This window comes from Octodon degus, unplaced genomic scaffold, assembly GCF_000260255.1.
Source record: "Octodon degus isolate 3935 unplaced genomic scaffold, OctDeg1.0 scaffold00055, whole genome shotgun sequence".
Lineage (NCBI taxonomy): Eukaryota > Metazoa > Chordata > Mammalia > Rodentia > Octodontidae > Octodon > Octodon degus.
This window is the reverse complement of record NW_004524631.1, coordinates 13521327-13547446: the sequence shown is the minus strand read 5'-3', so window position 1 is coordinate 13547446 and position 26120 is coordinate 13521327. Positions and strand designations below refer to the sequence as shown.

General features: G+C 48.3%; 1 protein-coding gene and 1 pseudogene across 3 annotated transcripts; both read right to left on the bottom strand.

Moving 5' to 3' along the window:
- Positions 1–6: 6 nt before the first annotated feature.
- On the bottom strand, positions 7–502 carry LOC101571753 (annotated as a pseudogene). The gene has a single exon (XR_001117147.1). The product of XR_001117147.1 is annotated as a U1 small nuclear ribonucleoprotein C pseudogene (transcript).
- Positions 503–11488: 10986 nt separating this feature from the next.
- On the bottom strand, positions 11489–24759 carry Suv39h1 (suppressor of variegation 3-9 homolog 1). Of its 2 annotated transcripts, none has more exons than XM_004633531.2 (6): positions 24547–24759; positions 22356–22501; positions 19692–20354; positions 13930–14076; positions 13708–13837; positions 11489–13033 (listed from the first exon to the last, which is right to left on the bottom strand). In XM_004633531.2, the coding sequence occupies exons 1-6, from the start codon at positions 24563–24565 to the stop codon at positions 12900–12902; spliced, it is 1239 nt and encodes a 412-aa protein (XP_004633588.1). In that variant the 5' UTR covers positions 24566–24759; the 3' UTR covers positions 11489–12899. The 2 variants fall into 2 exon arrangements, with proteins under 2 accessions (XP_004633588.1, XP_023573638.1); XM_023717870.1 differs by having other exon boundaries at positions 13708–13819; positions 24547–24719.
- Between the last annotated feature and the right edge of the window lie 1361 nt (positions 24760–26120).

The window sequence follows — 26120 nt, the reverse complement described above, 5'->3', positions numbered from 1 at the left end:
CCCCTCCACTTTATCTGTCTGGTCGAGTCATTCCTGGCCGAGTGGGCACCATCATGGGCTGAGCCGGTGGTCGCATCATTGGAGGCCCAGGCATCATCGGCATGTGGCCTCCCATGGGTGGTCTCATTCTAGGAGCAGGTCCCACTGGCATCATCCCGGGAGGTGGGGGGGCCATCATTGGCATCATGGGAGGGCCTCCCATATGGGGTTCTGGCATCATACCAGGGCGAGGAGGACCCAGGAGGCAGGGTGTAGGTGGGATCGTAGTCCCAGCTGGGGGAGGAGCGGAGAATGGAGTAGGAGGTATCTTTCCTTGTTGAAATGCAGCCGTTGTTTTGTCGATCAGGCTCTGAGCTTGCTCTTCCATCCATTTCTGGTAGTAGTTGTTCACATTCTCTTTATGTTTCCTACCACTGCAGTGTGTCTTTCTTACAGATGGAGAGTCATGGGTGAGATATGTATCGCAGTAGTCACAATAAAACTTGGGCATGTTGCTCTACAGGCCATTAAGGGTTAGGATTAAGGGTGATAACATTTGAGATTTCTGGTCTATGCATGTCTTTGGTTGTACATGGCTTCTGCTGTGATCTGGAGATGCGAGCTCACCAATCTGTATGTTGGTCTATGTCTCAGAGGGTGTGGGCTCTAATCTATTTGTTTGTTTTGGCGGAACTGGGGATTGAACTCAGGCCCTTGCACTTGCCAGGGAAGCACTTATTCTACCAAGCTATCTCCCCAGCCCTTGATTTTTTTTATTTGTTATTGTTATTACTTTAAAAGTTTGTGGTATTGGGGACTGAACCCAGGATCTTTACACTGAGCAACATCCAGTCCTGTTTTTATTTTTTATCTTGAGACAGGATCTCACTAAGTCACTAAATGGCCCAGGATGAGATTAAACGTGTGCGATCCACCTGTCTCAGCCTTTCAGAATACTGGGATTACAGGTGTGTGCCACCATGCCCAGATGACACCTGATTGTAGACTCCTTTTCAAGTTTTTTTTTCTTTTCAAAGTTTTATTGATAAACATATAGCAATGAGACAGTTTCAAATCAAATCGAAAGTACAGTTTCAACAAATAATACACTGCATATATTCTTCTTAGTGGTTAATTGCTGTACAACCTTTTCAAGTTTCTACCTTATACAAATGTTATATCATAAATAAATGTATGTTTTTCATAACATCAGGATTGCAGTGGTTTGTCATAGTGGTAATAAGGAATACCAGGTCCCATGTGCTGTGCCAGATGGTGAATGCAAGGAATAATGCAGGAGGTAAAGAAGAGCTTACTGGGCTGGTGAGATGGCTCAGTGGTCTAAAGCACCTACTTAGAACAAGCTAAGCTAAGCAAAACACAGGGACCACGGTTCAATCCCCCAGCACCACATGTCAGCCAGCCCCGCCCCCTGGTGGGCTGAACTGGCCACACACAATAAATAAATAAATAAATAAGCTTACTAACAAATGTAGGAAGGACGTCTATATAGATGAATGAGTACACTGTCAAGAGGGACAGTGGGAGGGGGCCAAGAATATAGCTCTGTGGCTGAAGCACCTGCCTGGCAAGCACAAGGGCCTGAGTTCAATCCCCAGCTCTGCAAATTAAATAAATAAATAAGTAAGTAACAAATAAAAAAGGCCAGCCAAATAGCTCAGCGGATTAAAGTGCCTGCAAGCAGGTGGCACAGGGGCTGGGTGTTCAATCCCTGGGCCTGCAGTGCCAGCCCTGCCCCTGGGGCGTGCTGAGACTGCAATTGAGACTGGGTGTGGTGGTGCTTGCCTGTAATCCCAGCTAGTGGGAGGCTGTAAACAGGTGGATCACTAGAGTCCAATCTAGTAGTGAGACTCTGAACATCCTATAGACCTTTCTCTAAAAATACAAAAACATAAAATAAAAAAGTTTGAGTGATGAGTGTCTCTGTTGTTAGCGACATCTCAGGACAGGAATCCCTGCCCTGCCTGTGCATGCTCTCTGAGGGAGTCTTCAGATCTCTGTCGGTTATGTGAGAGGTTCTGCATCTGTTTGAGAGCAGTGTGTCCCTACTGGCCTTTGAGAGTTTGTGTGCTTCTCAGGGTGTGAGATCTGTGTGTATGCATGTGTGTCCAAGATTTAAGGTCTCTTGATAGTCTGGGTATGTGGTCTAGTATGTGAGCTCTTTGCGGTATGTATGTATGTATGTATGTATTTATTTATTTAGTCTTTTGAGACACGGTCTCACTATTCAGCTCATGCTGGCCTTGAGCTCACTTTGTAGCCCAGGCTGTTCTCAGCTCGCAATGATCCTCCTGCCTCAGCGTCCCCTGTATTAGGATTACAGGAGCATGCCACCACACCCAGGCTTTGTTATGTTTAGGATGTTAGGTCTCTGATATTTCATGGTTATTTCCCAGAGAGATTTCACACATTCTGTCTTTGTCTCTGTCTGTCTCTCTGTCTGTCTGTCTCTCTCTCTCTCACACACACACACTGAGATGTTCTGATGTGTTTAGACACACATGTGTTAGGATGAGATTTGGAGTTTGTTGTAGCTATATTGTGTATGGGCTGAGGTTTCTGGTACTTTTGTGGGTGTGTATCCCAGGATACAGACCTGAAACTCTTTGGGGATATATTGTGATGATGTTAGTCCCCAGCCTTTTTTTTTCCAAAAGAGCTCTCTTCTTGGATTTTGGGTGTACACTGCAGGAATGGTGGTCTCATATCTGTGTGTACATATGTCTCTCCATTCTGCTTATGGCTTTATTTTTATTTTTTGTATTTTAGGGAAGGGTCTATAGCGTGTGCAGGGTCTCACTACTAGATCAGACTCATAGTGATCCACCTGTTTACAGCCTCCCGAGAGCTGGGATTACAGGCACACGCCACCAATTGCCATCTCAGATGTGTCCCAGGGGCAGCACCAGCATGGCAGGCCCAGGGATGGAACCCCCAGCCTCTGGGTCTGCCTAAGCAGGTGCTTTAGTCCACTGAGCTATTTGGCTGACCCATGGCTTTATATTACAGTATTTGACTTTCTGCCTTCCTCATTTGCTGTGGTTTTGTATATGTGCTGTCAGAGCAAGCACAGTGTGCTATGATTTAGATATGCTTTGTCTTATAAAGATTTCTGTGCTGGAGGCTTGGGCGTAAGAGTGACAGTGTTGAGGTGGTGGCTCTTTAAGAGGTGGTACCTAGCTAAGTGTAGTGGTGCACATCTGTGATCATAGTACTCTGGGAGGCTGAGGCAGGTGGATCACAAGTTTGAGCCCAGCCTGGGCAACTTACTGACTTCATGAGACCCTGTCTCGAAAGGAAAGGAAAGGAAAGGAAAGGAAAGGAAAGGAAAGGAAAGGAAAGGAAAGGAAAGGAAGAAGCTTAGTGCAAAGGCCATTGGTTCAATCCCCAGTACAGAGAGGGAGGGGGTAACAAAGGGAGAGGGAGGAGAGGGAGAGAGGGAGAGGGATTAATGGAAGGTAATTAGGTCATGGGGGGCTCTACCCTCAGGAATGGATTAATGGCTTCTTATAGGAGGGGATCAAGTCTTCCAACTGGAATAATTCTTTTTTTTTTTGTACTGGGAATCAGACTCAGGACTTTATGCTTACCAGGTACTGTGCTGCTGAGCTATGTCCCTGGCCCTGTATTAAATATTTTTGGGGGGATACTGGGTATTGAACTCAGGACCTTGTGTTTGCTAGGCAAGCACTGTATCACTGAGCTGAATCCCTGGCCCCTGGATTAATTCTTTCAAGAGCAGGTTATCATAAAGTGAGGCTGCCCCACACCTTGGCCCTTTTTGCACTTAGCTGGTTCCCTGTACATCTCTCCATTGTGTTGTGACACAGCCAGGGATCCCTGCCAGGACACGAGTGCCACAAAATTAAGAACCCTCTAGCCACCAAAATCTTGAGCTAAAAAAAAGCCTCTTTTCTTTTTAAAGCACCCATCCTTGGGTATTTCATTATATCAACATAAAGCTAAGACATTGTGAGTGTTGGTTAAGGTTATGCGGAGTCTTTTCGCATTGTATGTGCCAATTCTGTAAGGTCCCTGTCCTATTTGCAGGTATATGACATGGGATGTGTGCTCACTCTTCTTTGGCATGTATGTTTGAGGCTGGGAAGTCTCTGATCGCTTTGGAATTGTATGACATAGGATGTGAGGCATTGAGCTATTTATGGAGATGTTTCTCAGGATGTGATGTTTTTCATTGTTTGTGGATAAATATCTATGGTTGGTGGAGTACAAATCTCAGAAGATATCCACGTCCTGATCATTTTGAGATGGGGAGATGATTCAAGGGAGCCCACTATCCTGACAATGTGAGGTCTGTGAACTAGTGGCATGCGTGACACCAGTAGCAGATAGTGACACCCTGAAGATGTCTGTTTCTTATCCCCAGAGCGTGCGATCGTGCAGATTTACTCGGGACGAGGGATTTGAAGTTGTGACTGAGAAGCATCTTGAGATGGGGAGATTACCCTAGATGATCTGAGTGGACCCAGCTCACTCACTGCTGTCCCTGTCCAGGGGACACACAAAGGTGAGAACCAGGGAAGGCAACCAAGAGGGCTAGGGGTACAGCCATGTGCCAGAGGGCTTACAGCGCATGCAAGCATGTGTGTATGTTTGCATGCGCTCATGAAGTAGAGTGAGAAAGGAGGACATGACAACATAGAGATCAGAGAAAGGAGAGGTAGAAACAGATGGATACAGAGACAGAGACACAGAAGGGAGAGGGATTTAAAAGTAAAACACTGTTGATTTTGAAGATGGAGGAAGGGGCTGGTGAATGTAGGCATCCTACAAAGACTGCGTTACCCCAAGGAAATTCCAGAGGGAAGGCTGCTCTGCCAGCACCTTGAATTTGACCCTGTGAGACACCCCATTGTTCTTCTGATCTGCAGAAATTTAAGTTAAAGCAGGTGTGGTGGCACATGCCTGCAATCCCAGCACTCCGGAGGCGGAAGGAGGAGGATCGCCACAGGAAGATCACCATAAGTTCAAGACCAGCTTTACCTATGTCATGACTTCGAGAGCAGGTGGATTGGTGCATGAATGGTTAAGTGGGAGAGTTCTCAAGGGAAGGCTGAACTATATTGAGACTTTGTCTCGAAAAATCAAAATTAAAAAAATAAAGACAGTAAATTATTTTTTAATAAAAAAATATGGTGGCTCACTGTCACAGCAGTAGAAAACTGATATGATGTCCCAGGTTGGGGGTGTTGGCCTGCTGCTGGCACATACCCCAGGGTGACAGCACCATGCTCTGCCTACAAGTGCGTGTCTGAAGGTGAAGGGCTCGCATGTCTGTACAAGTATGTGGACAAGAGGTGCCCAGCTCTTGCACGCTGATCGATTTGGTGATGTGTCCTTGGAGTGTATGCCCTCAGCTTTTGTTGTGGGGGACAGAACTGGGAGAGGATGGCTCCACTCTGACTTGGTGTACCTGTCCACCAGGATTCCTCTGTTGAGCTGTGTGTGCCTGGGATGTAAGACCTCTTTATGAATGTATTTTCTTTTGCTTGAGACCCCTGATTGACATACATGTTTATGTCCCAGAATGTGAGACCGTTTGTCCCTGTATCATGGTGTGGCACCCAGTGGAATCCCAAGGGTTCTTATAGGAGAAAGGCCGAAAGGCAGGCATGATGTCAGAAGCACATGTCAGGTCCCTGCTCTTTCTGAGTGTACATGTCCCAGATGGTGGATTCTCTTATGTACTTGAGTTTATAATTCCCAGTGATTGAGGACTCTGAACATTTTTGGTGTGTATCCCAGAGTGTGTATCTCACTGCTCTTTTTGGATGTCTGGTAGCGTGGGAGGTGTCTGAGTGATTTGGAAGTACATCACTTCAGTGTGGTGTGAGCTGTCTGTGTGTCTTGGTGACTGCGGAGCAGCGCTCTGAAGACGTCCGTGTGCTGCCTGATCTCTGGAACACGTGATTGTGGTCATTTGCAGTTCTGAATAAGCTAAGTATCCTAACATAGTGAAATGACCCCAGATGACCTGGCTGGGCCTGGTGTGATCACAGGTATCCTTTTCCAAAGGAGACAGAAGTGAGAGTCAGAGAAGGTGATACAGCAATGGAAGCAGAGTGAGAAAGATGGTGTGACAACATAAGCAGAGATGGAAGATAGAGAGGAGGAGAGTGGGGGTTTGAAGGCAAAATGCTGCTGGCTGGCTTTGAAGATGGAGAGAGGGGTGGTGGGCTGTGGAGATGGACATTCTGTAGAAACTGGATTCTCTGAAAGGAACTTCAGTCCTCCCAACACCTTCATATTTGAAAAAATTCTTGGAGCTGGGTGTGGTGGCTCATGCCTGTAATCCCAGCACTTGCAGAGGCTGAAGCAGAACTGCTGCGAGTTCAAGGCCAGCCTGGGCTACATAGGGAAACCCTGTGTCCAAAAAATAAAGGCTGGTCAGATAGCTCAGTGGATTAAAACGTTTGCTTAGGCAGACTACAGGGACCAGGCTTGGATCTCTGGTGTGCCACGCTGGCCCCGCCCCTGGGGTGCACTGAGATAGTGATTGAGACTGGGTGTGGTGGTGCATGTCTATAATCCCAGCACTTCAGAGGCTGAAAACAGGAGGATCACTACGAGTCTGATATGTGTAGTGAGACCCTGTAAACTCTGTAGTAAATACAAGAAGAAAGAAAGAAAGAAAGAAAGAAAGAAAGAAAGAAAGAAAGAAAGAAAAAGAAATAAGAAAACAAATTCTTCTGTGGCTTTAATGTTTACATTCAGGTCACTTACAAGATACGCAACATAGTCTGGTCTCTGACTTCACTGTTTTTTAGGGGGTTGAAGAGGATGGGCTGTCACTATGCTTCCTGGGCTGGCTTTGAACTCCTCCTACACATAAGCAGCCATGCCTCAGCCTCTCAAGTAGCTGAACTATAGGTGTGCACTGCCCAAACTTGGCCCCCACATCAAGTTTGACACTACAAAGTCCTTGTTGAGGGGGCCAGGGAGATGGCTCAGTAGAATAAGGGCTTCCCTGGCAAGTGCAAGGGCCTGAGTTCAACCCCCGGTTCCACCAAAAAAAAAAAAAAGTCCTTGTTGATCCTCTGCTATGTAGAAATCTAAGATAATAAATGTATGTTGTTTATGACAAGATGTTGGTGGTTTGTTTCTGCAGTAGTACAAAAGCAGTATGATGTTGCAGGCTGTGGAGGTTGTCCCCATCCCAGCGCTGGTGCCCATCCCAGCATGGAAACTCCTTGAGCCGTCTGTCTGCCAGCAGTGCTCTCTCATCTCTGTGCTGGGATATGAAGCAGACACGAGCTCTTCGAGCTTACTGGGGTCTCTGTTGCAGGATGTCAGGTCTAGGATCACTTTTCTGGTGTTCTCCTGGCCTATGAGGCCTCTTGCTTGATTGTGGTTGTGTTGTGGGATTTTAGCTCTCTGAGCCGTGTGTGTATGTGTGTGTGTGTGTGTGTGTGTGTGTGTGTGTGTGTGTCTGTGTCTGTGTGAGCTCCCTGACTTGTGTAATGTGATGTCCCAAAGGTGAGCTCTCCAGGCATATATCATACTCGGGAGGCCTACACATAACCGCTTTATTTGTGGATCCCTTTCCAGGTTGTTAGTATGTTCCTCAATTGTGTGTCCATCACAGTTGTCAGTGTGTGCTGCTTTTGGGTGTACTACCACCCTCTTTTGGGTGTGTTTCCATATGTGAAGTCCTAGGGGGCTTGCCCGATAGCTCAGTTGTTTAACGCGCTGCTTGGGCAAATGCAGTCAGGTGCAGGGGACCGTGGTTTAATCCCCAGCCCCATAAGCCACACCACATCCTCCCTTAAGGCAGCCAGAACTAGCAAAAAAAAAATTCTTCTCCATATGTGAAGTCCTCAATCTAGTCTTTGGTGTATTCCCTGGGTATGGGTGGCTGTTTGTTCCAACATGTGAAGTATCTGCTATTTTTATGTACATTTGTCCCAGGAATTGAGGTCTATGATCTGTTTTGTGGGTATCTGCCCCTGAATATTATTTTTCTGAAATGTTTGGTTGTATACTGCTGCATGAGTTTTTTGATCTTTCAGTGTTTCACAGGATGTGAGGTTTCTGTTCCTTTCAGGTATATAGTTCCTAGAGATTTATTTCTTCCTGTCTTTTTGAGACAGGGTTGCACTATGCAGCTCAGACTGGCCTTGAGCTCATTTTGTAGCCCAGACTGATCTTGAACTCAACCATCCTCCTGCCTGAATGCTGGGATTATAGGTATGTGTCACCATGCCCCGATTTTTTTTTTTTTTTTTACCAGGGATTGAACTCAGGACCTTGTGCTTGCCAGGCAGGTGCTTATGCTGCTGAGCTATCTCCCCAGCTTGTATTTCCTAGAATTTGACTTTTCTGAGTTGTTTTTGTATGTGTGTGCTACAGGGGGTGTGGTCCCTCCTATGTTTGTTGTGTATGTCCAGGATGTGAAGTCCCAAATTGGCTTGTTGTACATGCAGGAATCCAGGAAAGGAGGTCTCTGATTGGTTGTGTCCATCTCTCATTTGAGATCTCAGAATTATTATTATTTTTTTTAGTGAGTGTGTGTGTGTGTGTGTGTGTGTGTGTGTCCGTGTGTGTGTCCGTGTGTGTGTGTCCATGTCCAGCTCAGCCCACTAGGGGGCGGGGCTGGCTGGCATGTGGTGCTGGGGGATTGAACCGTGGTCCCTGTGCTTTTAGTTTGTTCTAAGTAGGTGCTTTAGACCACTGAGCCATCTCACCAGCCCATCAGAATTATTTGATGCTCAGCATCCAGCAATTAATTATCTGAATTTAAAAAAATGCTCTGAATTAGATTTTGAGGTCTACATCCTAAGTCTCAGTAGGACATCTATGCCCTAAATTCAAGGGTTCTGAGCATCTGAGCAATTTCTGGTTTGCATTCCTGCTGGGGAGTTCGCTGAGTTGTCTGGGTGACTGCATTTATATTGTAGAGCCACTGAGCTCTATCATGGTGGGTGTTCTAGGATATGTGGCCACTGAGCACTTGTGTCAGGGCTTCTTGGCTTTTTTTTTTAAATTTTATTTATATGTGTGTGTGTGTGTGTGTGTGTGTGTGTGTGTGTGGCCAGCTCAGCCCACCAGGGGGTGGGGCTGGCTGGCATGTGGTGCTGGGGGATTGAACCGTGGTCCCTGTGCTTTGCTAAGCTTGTTCTAAGTAGGTGCTTTAGACCACTGAGCCATTTCACCAGCCCCGGCTTTTTTTGTTTTTGAGACAGGGTCTCACTATGTTGTTCAGGCTGGCCTTGGACTCATTTTGTAGCCCAGGCTGGCCTGGAACTCACAGCGATCCTTCTGCCTTAGCCTCCTGAGTGATGGGATTACAGGCTTGCCTCCTTGGCTTTTAAGATATATTTTCAGGAGGGAAGACTCTGCCTTTTTGAGAGTCTCAGTCCCAAGGCATGATATAGCTGACTCAGTAGGGAGTTGTCTGGATGGTCTGCAGGCCTGTGCTATATTGAAGTATTGGGACTCTCTCTCTTCTCTCTTCTCTCTCTCCCCCTCTCCCCTCTTCCCTGTCTTTGTCTCTCTGTCTATCTGTCTCTGTCTCTGTCTCTGTCATCCAAGCTGGCCTCAAACTCACATTCATCCTCCTGCCTCAGCCTTCTGAGTGCTGCGACTACAGGTATGCATCACTGTGCCAGGGCCATGGTGTGTGTAGTCTCTTAACAGTGGTGATCTCTGCACAGATATTTTGATATCTCCGAGCTTTGTAACTCCCTCTCTTTTCTGATGTAAGGTGTGTGACACATGAATATTGGGACACAGAGGGTTACTCCCTGAACTGTTTTGAGCCAGTGTCTCTGTGAACAAGTCTATTGTAATGCTGTGGGTTTTGTCCTAGGATTGGTTTTTCTGAGCAGCTTCAGGCTGTGTTCCCAGTATGAAGGCATGTTACCATGTTGTGCCTTTAAGGTGCTTCACCCTGTGTCCAAGAGGTTATGTTTCCTAGAGAGACACTTCCTGTTGAGGGAGTCTTGGTCCCAGGGTATGAAGTGTCTGACTTACTGGGGGTCTCTTTCCAGGACTGGAGGTTTAGTTTCTGGTATTGGGTGTTGGGGGTATGTGTGCTGGGGCCTTTATAGTCTGTCAGCTCTGAACATTTTGACATTGTACATCTGCTGTGGAGAGCCTGCTATCCAGGTTGCGAGCTTCAATCTTTGGGAGTTTATGTACCCTCATGAGGTGCCAGTGCTACTGTGTAGGCATATGTAACTGGGCTGTGATGTCTTAGCCATTCTGTGTTTGTCTCAGGTTAGAAATTCTCTGAGCCTCTGACAAGTCCTGAATTTGATTCTTGGCAAAAAAAAAAAAAAAAAAAAAACCACCAATTCTGAGCCTGTGCCTGCAATTTGAAGTCCCTAATCTGTTCTGACTCTGTGTCCCAGTTATTGGATCTGTTTGTGGCCAACTTTGCAGACTGTGATCTTTCAGAGCTATCTGGGGAATCTGTGTCCATGATAGTCAGGATTCCAAAGTCCTGCCAGATATGTAGACAAAGTGCAAATTCCAAGAATGGTTTGGCAGGCTGAATCCAGGCTGCTATATTTTGGAATCACTTACCAGTCTGGGTTAAGAATGTGAAGTTTCTGTGGTGGTACACACCTATAATCCCAGCACTCCAGAAGCTGAGGCAGGACAATCACCAAGAGTTTGAGAGAGGACAGCCTGGGCTGCATGGCAATCAGAAGGCCAGGTTATATAGTGAGACCCTGCCTCAAAAAGAAAAGGGAGGGAATGAAGGAAGGGGTACGGGGAGATGGCTTAATAGAATAAGTGCTTCCCTGGCAAGCACAAGAGCCCAAGTTCAATCCCTGGTTCTGCCAAAAAGAAAAAAAAAAGAAATTGGAATTATTTCTATGGGGGCCTGTCCATTAGCTCAGTTGTTTAAGTGCCTGAGTAAGCAAAGCAGTCAGGCTCAGGATGCTGTGGTTTTACCCCCAGATCCTAATGCCTTACCCAACCTGCCCTTAAGGCATCCTAAGCTAACCAAAGCAAAAAAAAAAAAATCCTTCGGAACAAAGGATAATAAAAGAAAGAAAAGGAAGATTCTGAACTGTTTGAGGATCTAAGCCAAGGTTATAAGGCTTCTAAGCTGTTTGGAGTTAGTGTCCAGGCTGTGGGCCTGAGTTACACCATAGCTGGAAGTATGAGATGTCAAAGCTATGTAGAGGGTCATGTAGTTTCATTTCTGATCTCTTCTGTGAATCAAGAGTGTGGGACTTTTAAACTGGGGATTGAGCTTCTAGTTTAAATGTTAGCACATTTCATTATCATTGCTGCATTGTTTGCCTAGTTTATGAAAAATGATAATGGTTTATCCATTCAGAGAACACTGGGTTGAGTTTGCTTTTAAGTGCTTGTCAACATGGACATATGAAGGTCAAGATAGTTTGGAAAGGATTGTGCATGAGGGATGCCATGAGGGCCCAAAGTGAAAGGATTAAACTCAGAAGGTTGAGCCCCCCTTCCCCCCAATCCCTCACACCTGGATCTGTTCACTCAACACACAGTTTATTGGTGCCCATCCCAGGCTGGGTAGGGCTGAGGGGTTTACAAGAGGAGAACCAGCTTCAGCCCATGCCTGAAGGGCAGCCTGGGAGACAAGAGCAGGACACACACACAGACACACAGATCTGGCTTCTGGTAGCAGGGTACACAGTCTCACAGAGGGGCACTCTGGGCACAGGTGATCAGGAAAGGCTTTCTAGAGATCTTACAGGGCCGGGAGAGCAAAGGCCAAGGCTTAACATTTTATACATTTGAAGGCAGTTAATTTTTGAGATGTGGGCCTGGGGGTGAGCGCAGAGGGCTGAAGCTTGGGGTTGGCCACCAGGGGCTTCTTGCCTCAACATATCCTAGTGGGTAAGCTCTCCCCTATCATTCTGTTTGTAAATCAGGTTTGTTGATGACCCAACAGTGAATCTTATATAGAACACATGTGAAAGTTCACAAGCTGAATGTTCCTAAGTTGGGGACTTTACTATACAGTACTTTGCCTTGTGCCACATAGGCCTTTTCCTGGAAAACCACCTCTGTGATTTTCAAAGCTTCCCTGAGACAATCCACATGGACCAGGTGCTTTACCCAGTGCCGGACACCTCACCAGCTTCTAAACAACGCATATCATTGTCCTAAGTGCTATCTACAGCTATCTAGGTCTCAATTCCATCTCCACTAGCCTCAGCAGTTATCACAGCCAAGTACCCTTGATACTCCTGAGAGCTCAGGACACCACTGGTGCCTGAAGGCAGAACTTGCACCTAGCCCACTCCAGAGCTGGCTGGCAGGACCGCCTTCTGCTCACTACTCAGTGGGCCACAGACACCCATCCCCCTTCGAGTGGCACATGGCATCCACCTCTCAGCTGGGCAGCCTTGCACAGATCTCATTGTCAGCACTAGCCAGCACTGTTGGCACAGTGAGCAGATCCAGCCTCAGTCCCTCACCCAGGAGACCCCCTTTTCCATTAGTACAAAGATTCTGTGGTCTGGCAACCAGCTTTGTTGCAGCTGGGAACTCTACCCTCAATGTCTGGCTGCCTTGGGGTTGGAGGCCTGCAGTAGGGTCCTTGGGCTTCAGGCAGAAGCAAGTACAGACACAGCTTTTTATTGTAGGCTGGACAGGGTCTCCACCCTCTCTGGCCCTCTACAGTAGGCCCCAATCCTAACTGCAGAAAATCTTGATGTGATCAATGAAGGTGGGTGAAGGTTTGTAAGTGCAACCCACAGAAGGGCTGAAACACACACAGACTCCTGGAGTCAGTCCTCAACAGGCCCTGACCCTGGAGCAGGCAGAGCAAGTGGAGCAGGTGGAGGCAGGTGAGAGAGCCAATCCCCAACAGGAGGGCAGCAGTAGGGGAGGGCAGGTGACTTCAGGCCCCCTCAGTCAATCTGGCCTCAGACTTCTCAGCACTAGAAGAGGTATTTGCGGCAGGACTCAGTCCCACATTTGCATTCAATACGGACTCGCTTCTTAGGGGAGCCAGGGAGCCCAGCCAGGCCAAAGTTGGAATCCATGCGGGTGCTTTCCATGTCCACCGGGTCCACTGTGGAATAACAGCCAGAATGGGGGAAGGGGAGGGAAAGGACTCATTAGAAGACCTGTATAAAGTGTCCTGCCACCCTTTATACCAGGAGACCCAGAGATTTTTGGGGGCTGGGAGGCGCTGGGATGTGAGTTAGGAGGGGAATCTCAGTGATGGTATGCGGGCTAAGGCAGTGTGCAGCACTGAAGGGGTGTTCAGGCCACAAGTCGAGGGCTCTTGTGGGAGGTGGGGACTGGCAGAGAGCCATGAGGGTCAAGTCAAGTGGGGGTTAGAAACAAGAGGGCAACCTGAGCATCCAGAGATACAGCTGAACTCTCCTGTGAGAGTGACTGATTTGTCAAGGGAGGTCACCAGGAATGAGGAAGTCCAAAGGGTGTTGGAGGGAGAAGGGGCTGGTACAGTTCAATCCAGATGGAGCCAGGAGGGCTTTCTCTCTCCAGGCAAACCTTTGCTCCCAAAGTCCTGAGAAACTGGTTCAAGATTAGGGTTCTGGGGATGGGAATGTGGGCAAAAGTCCTGGAGTCTGGATAGGAGGCTTGGAGCCAGGAGGAGCATCTTAAAGCTCCAGCTACAGAATTTCCCTTGGTTCTCCGAGGGACCAGGGTGCCTTGGTATAGGATCCTCACATCCCATATCACTGGTTGCCCCTGTTCCTGGCTTCCTGCTATCCCCACCTTGCATGTTGTAATCAAAGGTGAGCTCCTCGCCTGCCCGGATGGTTCTTGTGGAAAAGAAAGCGATGCGGGGCAGCCGCTCGTCAAGGTTGTCTATGAAGACGTTGTACACCTGCAGGTTGGGGTCACACTAGGCAACAATAACAACAAAAGAAACAGTAGGATAATGAGGAAGGGCCCTGGCCTACCTCCCCCCACCGCCCGCCTGCCAGGGGTACCCACACTATGGTTGACAAAGTGAGAGATGTTGCCATAATAGGCGGCATCCACAGTATACACATCCTCCACATAGTCCAGGTCGAACAGGTATGTGGCACCTTGGCGGTCATAAATCTGGCCTCGCCGTTCCGCCTCCTCTGAAGTAATGATCTGGGAAAAGGAGCAGGGGACTAGTCACAAAGGCTCTAGCACTGCTCCCAAACCTGCTTTGCTCCCCAGGGAAGAGAGGAATTGTGAGCAGGAAGCACCTGTGCCCCATGCACATAGGGGACAGCAATGCAGATGGCCTGACAGCCTTTTCAGGGGACTGCCCTCCACCTAGCCCTCTCTAAGGCCTCCGGATGGCAGGAGGCTGACAATGGTAGGAAGCTGGCCACAAGGCGTATTTACAGTAAAAGGAAGAGGGAAAGTCCACCTTCTGCTACCCTGCGAAACTGCCTGAAATGTCTCCATGTTCCACAGACTTGGGAAGGGAAAGACAGACAGGGCTTGAGGAATGGCAAGAAAGAATGAGAGCCAGCGCATTACTGGGAGAAAGACAGGAAAAGACTGAGCCAGGGTAAGAGGGATGGGGCCAGCATGAACCCTAACATAACTAGGACTCAAGAGAACAAGCAGGAGAATGTTCTGGGGTGGTGGAGAAAGGGAGTAAATGGGGAAACAGATTCAATGAAGGGAGCGGAGACCAGGTTGGAAACACAGAATCTTGGTATTAAAAGTCCAATTCAGAGTAAAGGCCAACCCCTCTGGGAAAAGGCCAGGAGCCCTGAAAGGCTCAGGCCAAAAGCTTAAGAGACAGAATGATAGAGAAAGGCAGAGCAGGAATACAAATGAAAGAAAGGAAACAAAAGAAGTCTTCCCTCAGTGCCACACTATACCTGGCAGAACAAGCACCTTCCATGTCCCCTCACCATCCTAATAAATGTGAAACCACTCCACCATCCCAGCCCTGATCTATCCTTGTTCCGAAATGCTGTTGATGGACTCTACCCCACAGATCTCTTTTTACCCCATGTCCTGTTTCTCCAAGACCAACAAATACAGCCTCTGGCAATGCCCAAGTGTGCTGAGCATACCATCTTAGCAAAGGTCCTAATGTACACAAGACTGCTTCCTCCTAAACCAGGATCGCCTGACTCCTGGGTTTCCTTCCACTTCTTTGCCAAGCCCTTAGAGACAAGTGCCAAAATAGCACACAGCCCATAGCAATGCCATACATGTTATTTCTCCAGCCCAGCAACCTGTTCTCAGTCCACTGGTGGTCTTCTAGGTAGCTCTAAAACTCTCACCCAGACCCCTTCCTTTCTCTGTCCCTCTCTAGCCCTCCTGTTGACAATGAATATAAACCAAAGACCTACCCAGGATGCCCCCCTCTGGTCCTAGAACCATGCTCTTCCACTTTTCAAATCCACCCCCTTCCAGGCTTGAGCACTCCATGTGCTTTACTCAAAAGGGCCATACAGGTCCTTGCCTGCCTGCCTCTTGTGCCATCACCTTCAGCCTATACTTTGTGCCAAGTTCTGATCAGCAGTGCCTTTATGGAACCCAGATTTACCCTTGGGCCATACTGCTTACTACTACAACTCCAGTCCTGGAGGACCAGGGCTCTTCCATACCTGATTTGTTTATTCATTCAGTGAACCTGTTTGTTTTTGTATCAAGGGGGACAGAATCCAGGGCCTCACACATACTAAATACATGTTCTGCCCCTGAGTTATACAACCCCAACCTATTCTATGGATTTGTCTAGGATTGAAGCCTATCTTTTGCCTGGTCTCAACTTGCAGGGATCACAGTTCGGTGGGGAGACAGACAGGACAAGCCTGGCCCTTACTCTCAGGGGTCATAGAGATGTCGGAGATGGAGTCAGAAACTCACAGTGCAAGATGCTGATCAGAAAACACAATGCTTAGAAGGAATCCAAGGGGGAATAAAATAGAGATATAGTGTCTAAAGCAAGGTGGAAGTCATAAAAGAAAACCAGCTAAAGAGTTGAGGCCCTCTCCTAGGGATGCAACAAGAACCACAGGAGCATGCTGAGGTGGCATATGTTGAGGCCAATGTCCCTCTAGCTCTTGGAGAACACGTACTACCTTGTGATGTTAGTTCAGCCAAATGTGACTGCTCTGAGCCTCTGTCTTCCCGGCCCACCTCAGAAGCCTTGAGATCAAAGGGTAGCAGCTCCCTCTCACCAGCATGAGGACTCGACTCTGAGCTATCTTTCTAACTGGAGTCCCTCCCCATGCCAGGGGTAGGCTCACATCCTCCTGCTCCACCTTCCCGTCTGCTCTGCCCCTACCTGCTTCCTCAGTCTCACAAGAATGAGTCATCCCACAAGGCCTCCGAGGCACAAACGGTTCCTTTCCTTTGCTTTCCTTTCAGCCCTACTCTGAAATGGGTGGTCCACCCTGAAGACCTAGGAACAAATCCCTGCACCCAAGCACTGCTACAGGTGGGGAGGACAGCCAGCCCAGAAACAGGAACTAGAGGCCTGCATGGTCTTTCTCTGTGCCTGCTTCCCCAGCCAAAAAATAAAAAGGCCAATAAGCCTGGCAAAGCACCAATTTTAGACACTTGGGCTTTTTAAAAATCCACTTTACTAGCTTTGTGACTCTGAGCAAATAACTACATCTCTTTGGCTTTCTGTTTTCTCATCTGTAGAATGGGAATAACAGTGACAAAAGTGCAACCTGATGGGGGCTCTTGTAAAATACCAAGATCATTGATGCAAAAAGTATTCTTTTGTTAGGAACAGAGCAATATGATGAGGGGTTGTGCTGGGTCTTCTTGAAATCTGAAATGCACCCTTATTGTATGTACCCTTTACCAACAGAGGGAAAACTGGTAATTAAATGTTACCACCTAAGGACATCAATTGAGATCACCTTCATTTCAGAGACAGTAAATGTAGAGAGAACATGTTACAGAATGGATAAAGTAGGCCAGTATTCTCTGCTGGAAGAGGTGAAATGTTCTGCAGAGATGTCAAAGTTCAAGTGTGAAAGGTCGCAAAGGAGCAAAGGACTGCATACATGGCAGGAACTGTCATTGCTGACTGTCAGTCTCCCCAAGGGGAAGGACAGTGCAGCATCCAGGTATGAGGACTATGCCCTCAATTATATAACACCTTGGTGGGCTAGGGAGATAGCTCAGCAGAATAAGCGCTTGTCTGGCAAGTGCAGGGTCCTGAGTTCAATCCCTGGTACCGCAAAATGAAAACAAAAACAAAAACAAAACATAACACCCTGGAAGCTTATGGGACAGCACCATATAATTAAGTAAATTGGTATTTCTGAGATAAAATATATGAATATTTACCCTAAGTAGGATAATAAAGACTATAAATAGGTCCCTATGTGGTTAGGATGGGGTCTGTGGACAGATAGGTGACAAACAGCCTTTCACTTTCTGAACATTTGGATTTTCTGGCTTTTGGACAGTAGTAGTGGTTAGTACTTGAGACTTACTGTGTACTGACCACTGTCCAAGTGCTTCTTGCAAGTATTTCCCATGGAATAAATGCTTCTGATTAGCTTAGGAGGCAGGTGCCATTACTGCTTCCATTTTCCAGATGACGAAATGGAGACAAAGAGGTACAGTGACGGCTGCTGAGTGGTGGCACTGGGGTACAAGCTCTGGCATTGAGGCTACAGAGCCCACTCCATTGCTGGCTACTTGAAAGCCAAATGGAAAGATGAGTTTGGCTCTGGCAGTGTCTAGAGAGACCTGTGACTTCATCAGGAGGACCCATAGGTCTAAGGGTGACTGGAAGTCACTAAATATGGCAATAGGAGGGCCAAGAAATGGCCTAGGGAATGGGAATAGTAAGGAAGGGATGAAAGGGCCCCTAGAACCCTTATTTCCAGCAAGCAGGAGTAAGGACAATAAACCCAGAATTCTGAGGCTGCCTGTGTGCTCTGAGGATGGCCCATATCTCCTGATATGAGGTCAATGAGGCTGTGCTTCCTACTTGGGATGGGCTCTAAGACTGCCAGGGTCCATAGGACCTGGACACCTTCCCCTCCAGACTGTCAGGGGTGAACATATTGTCCTCTACATAGTTAGGGTCCTTCTGAAGTCTGGCCACTTCCTCCAGTCTGCCAGGGTACTCACAGGTATAAGCATCATCTCTAGACTCTCTGGATCCCTCTGGAAGTGAAGAAAATTTTGCCTGGCCACAGGATGGTGTGAGTGTGGATACTTCCTAAGTTAGGACCCTCTGGAGTGCAGAGAGCTTCAGTTCTTCCTCGAAGTCTTTGGGTCACTCTGAGATGGGGACATCTCCCTGAGTGAGGTTCCCTAGGATCCCTTCTCCTGATACTTTCAGGAGCCCTCTGGGTGTGGAAACCTCCTCCTTTCTCCAGACCAGCTGGCTCTGTCATGGGGATGTATCCTCAGCTACCCATCTGAGGTGTGACCATCCTCTCATCCAGACTGCTAGTCCTCTGTGGTGCAGACTACTTGGCATCAAAACTGGGCCTGTCCCTCTGGGGTTTAGTCCTTTCTACTCTGTAGTGCCTCAGAGAAGGCGCCTTTCCTTGTCATCAATGTCACTGCTACAGTGTGGACACCATCAGGCCACTCTTCATCACTTCCCAACCATATCATACCCCCAAAGAATCTGTGGAGGGGCCGGGGAGATGGCTCAGTAGGATAAGCGCTTGACTGGCAAACGCAAGGATCTGAGTTCAATCCCCAGTTCTGGGGAAAAAAAAAAAAGAATCTGTGGAAATATATGGAGGTATCTGCAATTGTCACCAAGAATGAGGCACATTCGTGGATTTAAGTGGTCATGTCCACAGATGTTAAATGTCTCCTAAGGCATAAGACAATTCTGCATAAGAGAAGTGCTCTACTCCAAATGCCCACCACATCCTACCTTAAGATGTGACACTTCCTGTTGCAGACATTTGCTAATTACTCATCCAGAACTCTTCTGTTTTGCACCTGGGCACACAGCTAAAGCACCCCCCTCCGCCCACACTGCAGTTAAGGCCAGTGACTCAGAGCCAGCCAACAGAGTGTGGGCAGAAGTGACGTGTGCTGTATTCAGACTTGACCTATTAGAACCCTCCCTTCTGGTCCCCTACTCAACCTGCCTGCCAGAGAATGCTGAGGCTCTGGGATAGACTCTGAGACTCTAAAGCATAGGAAAGGCACAAGAGGGAAAGAACGTGGGTACTGGAGACACTGTGAAAGGAGACTGCCTGAACACCCACACTAGACTGGTCAGGAGCACACAAACGTCAACCTTCAAAGTCACTAAGATTTGCCAGCTCATTCATTACAGTGGAGGCCTGCCTAATTCACCCAGGCCTTCCCCAGGGTGATCAGAAAGGACAGAGGAGGAAGGAGACCTCAGTACAGGCATGCCTACATCTACTCCAGACCATAAAAGCAGCTCCCTCTGGGCAAGCACCACTTGCAAAAGATGCCTCTTGTGGGATAAGAAGGGAAGGGAGGGGCTTTTTCAGGTGCTACAGTCTTATGCTCTGGCCGCAAGGCCTCTGAAAGGAGTGCTGTTTCAGATCTTAGTCCTCATAGTTCTTTGCTAGGGACCTTTAGGAGGCCACTATGTTCTTTTAGCCACCAGCATACTTTTGTTGGTATGTTCCAGCCTGGAAAAGTAGCCCCTGCCATGACATGCCTATGCCACTCAGACTAACAACCCACACGGAAAGCAAGCGAGTTTCAGGCACACAGAGCAGCAGCAGGGCATGCACAGTGGGAACAGCTGCACCACACACCAGGTCTTGTCTCCCTACCTCTCCTACGTACTCCATGACAAAGCTGTTCTTGCGGATCTTCTCAAGTGTGCGGACACCCCAGCCACGTCCGTCATCTGTACGGAAGATGCAGAGGTCATAGCGGATGCCCTTCTGTACCACTCGGTTGGGGCAGTCATAGCCACAGCGGCAGCGTGAGTTGCACTCATAAATGGGCAGCCCAGCTCGAAGCCGCACTTGGCCCTGGTCGTTGTAGGCAAACTTGTGCAGGGATGCTCCAGGACAGCAGCCTCCAGTGGGTGCCCAGAGACAGTCTTGGCACTCGCAGCCCACGGCCACTTGGTCGAGAGTGATGCCCTCACCAACTCGGTACTCATTGATGTACACAAATGCCCGTGGGGGGCCATCTAGGTCCACCTCATTCTCCACAGTGATGCGTCCCAGGTGGCTACGCTTGGCATTGAGTTCCTGCTCCCAGCGCTGAAGTGCCCGCCTCTGCTTGGCCTTCTGCACCAGGTAGTTAGCCAAGCTTGGGTCCAGGTGCCGGGGGAGCTTTGACCGGTGGTGCCGCCGGAGCAGCTCTCTTTCTAAGTCCTTGTGGAACTGCTTGAGAATGCGCACACATTTGAGATTCTGCCGTGGTTCCCAGGTGCTCTCTGAGTCAGGGTATCCACGCCACTTTACCAGGTAATATTCTTGTTCCTATTGGAGTGGGGGGGGGAGTGTGAGGGTGTCATAAATGATGAGGTCCTTGGGCCAGTGGATAACCCCCACCTTGCTCCACTCCTTTTCTGGAATGGTTAGAAACCATGGACTTGGGCTGGCCAAATGGCTCAGCAGATTAAAGCGCCTGCTTAGGCAGTCACAGAGGCCAGGAGATGCCCCTGGAACGGGCTGAGATGGCAACTGAGACTGGGTGTGGTGGCGTGCGCCTATAATCCCAGCTCTTGGGAGGCTGTAAACAGGCGGATCACTAAGAGTCCATTCTAGTAGTGAGACCCTGAACACCCTGTAGACCCTTCCCTAAAAAAATACAAAAAAAAAAGAAAAAAGAAAAGAAACCAGGGGCCAGGGAGATGGCTCAGTGGAATAAGCGCTTCCCTGGCAAGTGCAAGGGCCTGAGTTCAATCCCCGGTTCCACCAAAAAAAAAAAGAAAAAAGAAACCAGAGGCTCTGGAGACAGGATTCTTAGGCTCAACTCCCACCCTCCCCCTACTGTCTCTCAAATTTCTACTTTTCATCTCTCAAACCTACTGCCTCCTGTCTCCCCCCGCATCTGCTCTCTCCTAGCTGTTCCAGCACACATTCTGGAGTCATCCTTCACTCATCTTTTGCTCACACTCTCCTTATTCACCCTCAGCACACCCTGCTAGCCCCACCTTTCAAACATATCCAGAATGTGATCTCTTCAAACCATCTTCACTGCCACCACCACTGAGGCAGGGATGGGCCCTCACTGGTCCCCATGCCTCGGCCCTTACTATTCTTTGCACAGCAGCCAGAGGGAGCTTTTACTGCAGAAGGCAGCAGTAGGACAGTTTCACAGCACAGATTCTAAAGTCAGACACCTGGGTACAAATTTTCAATCAAGCTCCCTGGCTGAGTTGCCTTAAGCAAGTTATTTAACTTTGCTGGGCCTCAGTTTCTATTGGTAACAGAATTGGCTAACATTTTTCTAGCATTCATTATGAAAGTTACTGGGTTTTTTAATAGCTACTGTTTTAAGAACTTCCATGTGCTACTAACAGTTACTCCCTACAACTCTGTATGAGTTAGATACTATTAGCTCTCCCCATTTTACAGATGAAAAAAATGTTTTGAGTTTAAGGAGGCTGTGCTTATATAGCCAGGATTTAAACCCAAGCATGAGGGCCGGCCAAAGCCGGTTCCTGGGGCCCTCTGAGAGGGCAACCAAGACTGGGCGTGGTGGCGAGTGCCTGTAGTTCTCTGAGGCACCCTCTTGGGAGGCTGTAAACAGGCGGATCACTACATGTCCAATCTAGTAGTGAGACCCTGACCGCCCTGTAGGCTCTTCCCTAAAATATACAAAAAATAAATAAACCCAAGTATGTGTATAACTGACCTTGGTTAAATCCTCTAGCAAAGGTAATTGTTGCTACTTCACAGTACAGTATTGTAGGGGTGGGTGGGGTGGGAGTGTTATATGAGTTCCTGAGAGGAAGTAACTGTAACAATAGCCACTGACACAATTAGTATCTATTCTTATCCCTACTACTAGGTTCTGGAGCCTGAATCTCTGTACCCAGTTTGTATTTCAAGGGAAATGGGAAGAGACATGTGGAGCTTCATTTGGTTCCTGATTCCCTAAGAAACCCACTTAGTATTCCCCTCTAAAATGGGGATTGAAAAAAAAATAAAATAAAATGGGGATTGAGACTGGGTGTGGTGGTGCACACCTATAATCCCAGCTCTTGGGAGGCTGTTCATAGGCGGGGATCACTATGAGTCCGATCTAGTAGTGAGACCCTGAGCCCCTTGTATCCCTTCCCTAAAATAAAAATATAAAAATATAAATAAATAAAATGGGGATGATCAAGTCTGTTCATCCTATGTTTTTCAGGAAGGATCACAGGAGAAAACTCCCTTTAGATACAATGTGGTCAGCAGAGGTGGGGTGAGAGGCAAGAGGCCAAATCCCTTGAGACCTGCCCCCTCCCAGGGCATGGATCACTCCAGACTTACACGGATTTTCTTGTAATCGCACAGGTACTCAACTTCAAAGTCATAGAGATTCCTCTTAGAGACACCAAGGGCAGGGCAGGAGAGCCTGGCCAGGCGGCACAGGTCCTGCAGCTGATTCCAAGAAGACTTGCAACACACATTGCAGCCTAGAACAAGAAGGAAGCTGGAATGAGCCATTACTGGGCAGCCTGACCAGGTTGGGGACCAAACAGGATCCCAAATCCTCTCTAGGGCATCCCAAGGGCAGGCTAAGAGCCAGGGAAACATAGTCCACAGGTCTTCCCCCAGTGCTGAGATCCTTCTGCAACATGAATGTGTTGTTACTCCTCAAACCCATGCTGTGTCAAAGGCCTCCTTTGGAGCAGCAGGCTTAAAATAGGGTTTGTTGCATGGAAGATGCCAAAGGAATCTACTCAGAGCCTCTAACTCCCTCTGCTCTATTCCTAAAACTGCCAGTACGGGTTCAAGACTGGCGCACACCGCTTTGCAAAAGAAAGAGAACCACCCCCACCTCAGTAGGGTGTATGGTCCTAAGGGGGTTGGGGATAGGATTAAAACCTCCAGAGTACCAAACAAAGGCCTAAGTGGAAAGACTGGTCTTCAATTCCCAGTCTGAAACTCCCAGAGCCAGACAAGTTTTAAAAATCAAGATTTGAGAGGATTTTACAACTCTTTAAGTGTGCCCCTATACATTAAACTAACACCCCCATCGTAATCAGGGACATCAAGCCATAATCAAAACCATGAATATTTCTGCAGCAAAAGTACAAATTTTTCACATTAAATACAAGGAAAATGTAAGATAAACTCATAGCATACTCCATTTTTCATTAATATCTTCTTTTGCCATGAAAGGTGACAAATTTAAGAAAAAGATTTCAGTTTTTAGGACTTTTTAGATTTTGGAATCATAAATAATGATTGTGACGATACACATTGCAGAAAGGTTCCTTTAAATGATTTGTCTGGGGCATCTTAACCCAGCAAGGTAAAATTTTCTCCCACTGCTCCATTTTGACTTTCTGTCTCATACACATTTCTGTGAAGGATAGAGCTCATCCAAAGGGTCATGCTCGGAATTTAGGAATACACAAAGCGAAGGAGGTTAGTAACGTCCATTCTTCAAATATACCTAGAATGTTTCTTGAAGCCACCAAAAAAAAATTTCAAGACATCAAAGCACGTCATTCATTAATGTGCTTCAGAAGCCATTTTATCAAATCATGCTACACAACACGATTCCAAATGTACCAAAGCCACATCCTATTTCATTTTTTTAAAATGTTTGATATTATCTACTTCCCACTACAAAACTCAATTTATTTAAATTCATAATGAGAAAAAAAATTCATAATGAAATACAGTAGATGTCAACCTAAAAACAGAGCTTTACAAAATTAAAGCTCCCTCCTCCGCTGGGCAAGGCCCAGTGGAACTTGAGCCCGTGTTTCCTTCTCCCTAGGATGCCTCTGCTGAAGGCTTAACTGGCGAGTGAAACCCCACAGACGAGGTCCCAATCTCCCAGGCTGCTGGCTCTGTGCTGACAACAGCTGGACTCTCTCGGCCCTCAGAGTCCCTCTTACACTTGTGGAATCCATCCTCCTCGTGGCTTCGCCTCAAGAGACAGAACCACCCCTTTTCCTGCACATGGGGGAGTCCAGCTCTCCCATCAGGGAGGCCCTGTTCCCCTCTTTGGGGGGACTGTTGTACTTCCAATCCTTCCCTCACCTAGGTGCGCAGCGTTACCCTGGCCCCCTCAATAGTCACCCATCCACCCACTCTAAGGAGGGGGCCTGTCCCCTTCTCTTCCTTCCCCTTCCGGCGTCTCGCGCAGACACCGAAAGGGTAACGGTCACCAGGGGCCAGTTTTTCCCGCGCGCGCAGCCTCCTCGTCCCCCGCAAAACCCCGCGCGTGCGCGCGCCGGTCCGGTCGCAATCTGTGGCGCGCGCCCCTCTCCCGCGTCCCCGCTTAGCCCCGCGCCCACCGCGTTCTGAGGAGCGCGCCCCCTCCCCGCAGCCCCGCCCAGCCCCGTGCACTGGGCCCGCGCTCCGTGAGCCCTATCCTTTCCGCCCCAGGCCTCCGGCTCTCGGCTCTGTGGCCTCAGACGCCAGGGCCCCGAGCTCGCCACACCATCCCTCCAACCCACCCGGCCGGGCCAGCGGACCCGTGCCTCTACCGCCACTGCTTCACCTTTTAAATTTTCCGCCATCTTTCCCCACGGCTAACGACATTCGGGCCTAGCCGGCCTCGCGAGAAGAGAGCTCGCGCGGGCGTGGCCGGGATCACGCAGCCTATTGGCCGCGCCTTGCAGCCGGCAGCGACTGGGCGGACCAACCGGCAATTCGTGACTGGACTCCTCCCCGCTACCGGCTCGCCCCCGGGAGGCTGTGTTCGCCGCACTTTCCCAGAGTGCTTCTAGGCGGCGGTGGCGGCAGCGGCAGCGCCAGTGGCGGCGGCGGTCGAGGTTCCCCGAAGCCCTTCCTATATATTGGTCAGGCTGTCACACTGGTAGCCAATCACGTTCTCAGCCAGTCATGAGGGGGATCCTCGGTCCTGTCAGACCCCCAATTATCTCTGTCAGTCAGTCTGTCATCACATTTTAACCCCAAGCAGGCCGTTACTCCTAGAGTGGACTAGCGCCATGAATAGTTAGCTGCTTTGTTGATTGCTCATACAAATCAGAAAATGAGTCATTTTGAACAGGTGCCCTTCAGCCCTCCACCCCACCTTCGACGTCTCCCTATTCACACTGTCAGCAGTAGTATCTACCTGTGCCCTCCGAAGATCCTTGTCCTTCGAGGGAGACAGTGTCGCTAGCCAGCTAGCCTGCCATTCCCTCAAAGGGTCTTCCTCACAATGTCAGCCAGTCAAACAGTTCTTTCCATCTACCCTGGTTGGGGACGGGGAAATGGCTCAGTGGAATAAGTGCTTCCTTGGCAAGCGCAAGGGAGGGCCTGAGCTCAATCCCCGGTCCCACAAAAAAAAAAGGCCAAATCTTCACTTACCCTGGTCCTGGGACCCGTTGCACTCCACCCTGAAAGAAGCTTCTAAACTACAGCATTCAGCCATGCTCTCAAGCAGTCTGTAAGGGATTAGATCAGGACAAGGTGTCACTGTTAGCTTCTAATATGACTTGTCAGGGGCCCTCAAGTTTCTAGTCGTTACACATCCAGCTAGGCCCTCAGAGCAAGTAATCTCAGTACACAAAAATACAACGAAACCTAGCCACCTGTTCATTTGTCCCCCAGGACAAGAACCAGAAGTGGCAAGGCTGAAGAAAGAAACAAATTTCATGATTTTGCAAAGTGGACTGAAAAGCAACCCATTTTGACTCCCTCTCTCTCTCTCTCTCTCTCTCTCTCTCTCTCTCTCTCTCTCTTTCTTTCTGGAACTATTTCTATTCCTCATTCCTTTTCCCAATAAATTGTCCTACTTTAAAAAAAAGTGGATTAAAAGAAGCAGGTCTTGAGTAACAACAAGATGCAGGTCTTGAGTAACAACAAGATGAGAATTTCTCACACTCTATGGCAGAAGGAAGGGATTTATTTTGTTAAATAGACAAGAATGGGGCGTCCAGAGAGATATCTCAGTAGAATAAATGCTTGCCTGGCAAACACAAGGTCCTGAGTTCATTCCCTGGTACTGAAAGAAAAAAAAAAAAGAATTGGGGGACCGGGGAGATGGTTAAATAGAATAAGCACTTGCCTGGCAAGCACAAGGGCCTGAGTTCAATCCCCAATTCAAAAAAAAAAAAAAAAAAAAGG

Bases quoted from the DNA above. Each gene is read 5' to 3' on its own strand.
- Suv39h1 (XM_004633531.2), bottom strand. The intron at 20,355-22,355 runs GTAAGTCTGGAG...CCACTCCAATAG, and splicing joins GCGATTACAAGAAAATCCGT to GAACAAGAATATTACCTGGT. The intron at 14,077-19,691 runs GTAGGGAGACAA...TCCTTTTCCCAG, and splicing joins TCATGGAGTACGTAGGAGAG to ATCATTACTTCAGAGGAGGC.